General features: G+C 57.9%; 1 protein-coding gene across 1 annotated transcript in view; it reads right to left on the bottom strand.

The window, feature by feature from the left end:
- Positions 1–210: 210 nt before the first annotated feature.
- The window catches only part of CACNG3 (calcium voltage-gated channel auxiliary subunit gamma 3), a 5,866-nt gene continuing 3,005 nt past the window's right edge, over positions 211–3,071 (bottom strand). The window contains exon 4 of the mRNA XM_026859362.1: positions 211–1,697. Within this exon, the coding sequence (XP_026715163.1) occupies positions 1,186–1,697 (512 nt within the window). The 3' untranslated portion in view covers positions 211–1,185. The remainder of the gene's footprint in view (positions 1,698–3,071) is intronic.

The following is a 3,071-nucleotide window of genomic DNA, read 5'->3' as shown; positions in this document are numbered from 1 at the left end:
AGCACCCCGTGAGCCCCACCGCTGCCCGGCCAAGGCCCCCCGCCACGAACCAGAGCAGCCCCACAAAGGGCAGGAGTGGGGGCTGCTCCCCCAGACCCCCGCAGTGGCGGGAGAGGCCGAGGCTCCCAGGAACCGCCCGTGGGACACAGCGCCCGGTTTTCCAGCTGCCCGCAGCAGGGTCAGCGCGACCCATTCAGCCAAGTAACTTGCTTGCCAAACTGGACGATTTTATTGTTATTTTTCTCATGGATCTCCCAGCCATTAGAGAATCATACACCATCCGCACGCAGCCCGCGGCCGGCGGCCCAGCCATCAGCCCAGCTTCTCCTGCAGTACTACCAGCTCAAGCGTTGCCTCCTTGGTTGTGCCCAGACAGTAATTTGTGACTCTGTGTGTGTATTAATTTTAGGGAATTAATTCATTTTCTTGCAACATTAGAGGTTAATTAAACGCTGGCTAATTGCTACCAGTCACTGGAGGAATTCTGCTCCTGAGTCCTTTCATGGCCTGAATGCACCAAAGGAAGAAAAAAAGGAAAGAAAGAAGGAAAGAAAGAAGCCCTTTCAAGACCACAGAAAATTGCAAAAGGATGTTTCTTCCAACCCGACATGACAAAATTGAATTCCAAGCTATTTAATGCATGCACGAAACGCCATAGAGAAACCCAGCCCGAGCACTCCGTCCACCACGACAGGGAAAGGGGTTTCGTAACACGAGCACTCGCTACGGCACCGACTCAGTGCTTCAAACTCCGGACTTCCAGGCAATTTCGCTTAAATGTAACTACCAGATTAAGGATTCTCACAGACAGGGCTATCGCCAGCATTTCCATGGGACATACAGCTAAGATAACACTGCGATTATGATCAACATTAACGATGGAGACCTCGGGAAGCCACTGTCCCGGGTGGTGTTGGAAGCCCCGCTCAGTCCGCAGGGGCAGCATGGCCAGGGTGACAGCGCAGCCCCCGTCCCCTCCCCGCCGGGGAGGGAGGGCCGTGGGGGTCCTGGTCCCACCGTGGGCGCAGCGGCCTGGCCTGGCCAGTGGCATTTCGGGAGTGAAAAACCAGCCCCGCGGGTAGGGGCACGGGGAGCCATCTGGGTTTGTCCTTAAAAACGGGATTTCACGGGTTACACCGTCACGAGGATGATGTCATGCAGCCTGACAAGACGCCCTTGCCCGCCTCAGACCGGCGTGGTTCGTCTGTTGGCCGGGTTGTTGTGCAAAGACTCCTTGAACTCTTTGGGGATGGAGTTGTGGACCTGTAAAAAACCGTGGTCCCGCTCCGAGTTGAGCAGCGTCCCCATGGTGACCTTGGAGGGATCCCTGGAGAGGGTGAACATGGAGATGTCGGTGGAGGGGATGGTGCTGAACCCCTTGCTGACGGGTGACATGTCCCGGGACCGGGGCTCGGTGGAGCGGGAGCTGGACCGCCGGCGGAAGCGGTACCTGTAGGGGGGGAGGCGGGTGAAGGCCGACTTCTTCAGCAGCTCGGAGTGGGACTTGGCGCGGATCTGGCGGTGCTTCTCGATGTACATGTGCACGGCGATCACCCCCACCATCTCGGCGATGATGAAGGACAGGGCTCCGAAGTAGAAGGACCAGCCGTAGGAGTAGCTCTTCTTGGAGTCGCTCTGCCCCGGATCCCCCGCGTTGGCCGAGATGTAGACTATGATCCCAATGATGTTGCTGAGACCTTCAGGGGAGGAGGAGAGGGAGAGACACCCACTTGAGCAGCAGGACAGGGACGGGGGACCCCAACCCCCTCCCAGCAGCGGAGGGGCACGGGCTGGAGGAGCCCCTGCCCCCCCAGGGGTGCCTGGCAGGTGGGGAGGGTTCCGGGGGCCACAGACCCCGTGGGGTACCAACCCCTGTGCCACCACCCCAGGACCAAACCCCCTCCCAGACCGCTGCTGCTGTCCCCAGTACCCACACAGATATTCACGGACACCCAGTATATGTGTATATTCACATATTCTGCAAGGACAGGAGGAACAACCACTATTTTATTTAGAAAAGATAAATTTATCCAGAAAAGATAAACTAGTGGGTTTTTTTCTTCTGCTTTGCAGAGCTGCTCGCCGAGCAATGGACCCCAGGAGCCCGGTCGGTGCCGGCACTGGGGCTGTGGCCGGAGCAGAGCCAACCCGCGGGGCGCAGAGGGGATCCCTCCGGCACGAGCCCCAGCTCGCCGCGGCCCTGGGAGCGCAGGGAAGCGGGACGAGCTCTGTCTCTTTTCATTTCTGGTGGAGCCCGGGGGCATTATTTGGGATCGGGGCAGTTTTTGCACGGCCAGCAGCACCGCAGGACTGTGCCGCAAGGCTGGGGGGTGGCTGATGTATTCCTGGATTTACTTAATGAATCGATGATGTTCTTTTTGTTGTTTTCTCATCTGCATCAGCAGCTCCTGCCAGCCGAAGGAGGGAGAGTAATTTGTCTCTTTGTGGGGAGAAGAAAAAACACAAAATAGAGCAGTTCCTTGAGACAAAGACATTGTCATGCGATAATCAGTGGAAGCGTTGGGGAACAGTGCACAGAGAAATGAGTAATCCAGCAGGAACGGCCTCTTGAGAGAGTGATTTTCCTTGCAGGACTGTGGCAGCCCCTCTGCCCTCGCCAGGCCCTGCACCCGCTGGGTGCAGAGCCCCCCAACACCTGCCCGCGCGCCGGGTGACCCCCAGTGGGGTGGCTGCGCTCTGGGAACCCTCCCGGGCTGCAGCACCCGCACGGAGTCTACGCGGGGCAGGGCAGGGTGGATGCTTAAAGTGCTGTCTAGCACGGTGACCACTTGCCAGAAACCTCTACTGTTTTTTTTTTGGGGGTTTTTTTTTTGTTTTTTTTTCCCTGCCCCGAGGATTTCTCACTGGGTCGGGACAACTCACAAACCCCGGAATCCTCCAGCTCCCCCGTGCCCTCCCTCACATCCCCGCCAGAGAGAAGCTGTTAGCCGGGAATTCTCTTGCTGGTTGTGACCGCTGCCCGGAACGCTATGCAGGGCAACAGCGATTCTCGTCCTCCGTGCTTGCTTTTTCTCAGAATGGGGCTTGGTGAGCGTTTTCGGCCGAAAACG

Source organism: Athene cunicularia (genome assembly GCF_003259725.1).
Source record: "Athene cunicularia isolate RWA chromosome 14 unlocalized genomic scaffold, athCun1 chr14_part2, whole genome shotgun sequence".
Taxonomy (NCBI): domain Eukaryota; kingdom Metazoa; phylum Chordata; class Aves; order Strigiformes; family Strigidae; genus Athene; species Athene cunicularia.
The sequence above is the reverse complement of the archived record's forward strand: the minus strand, read 5'-3'. Positions and strand labels throughout refer to the sequence as shown.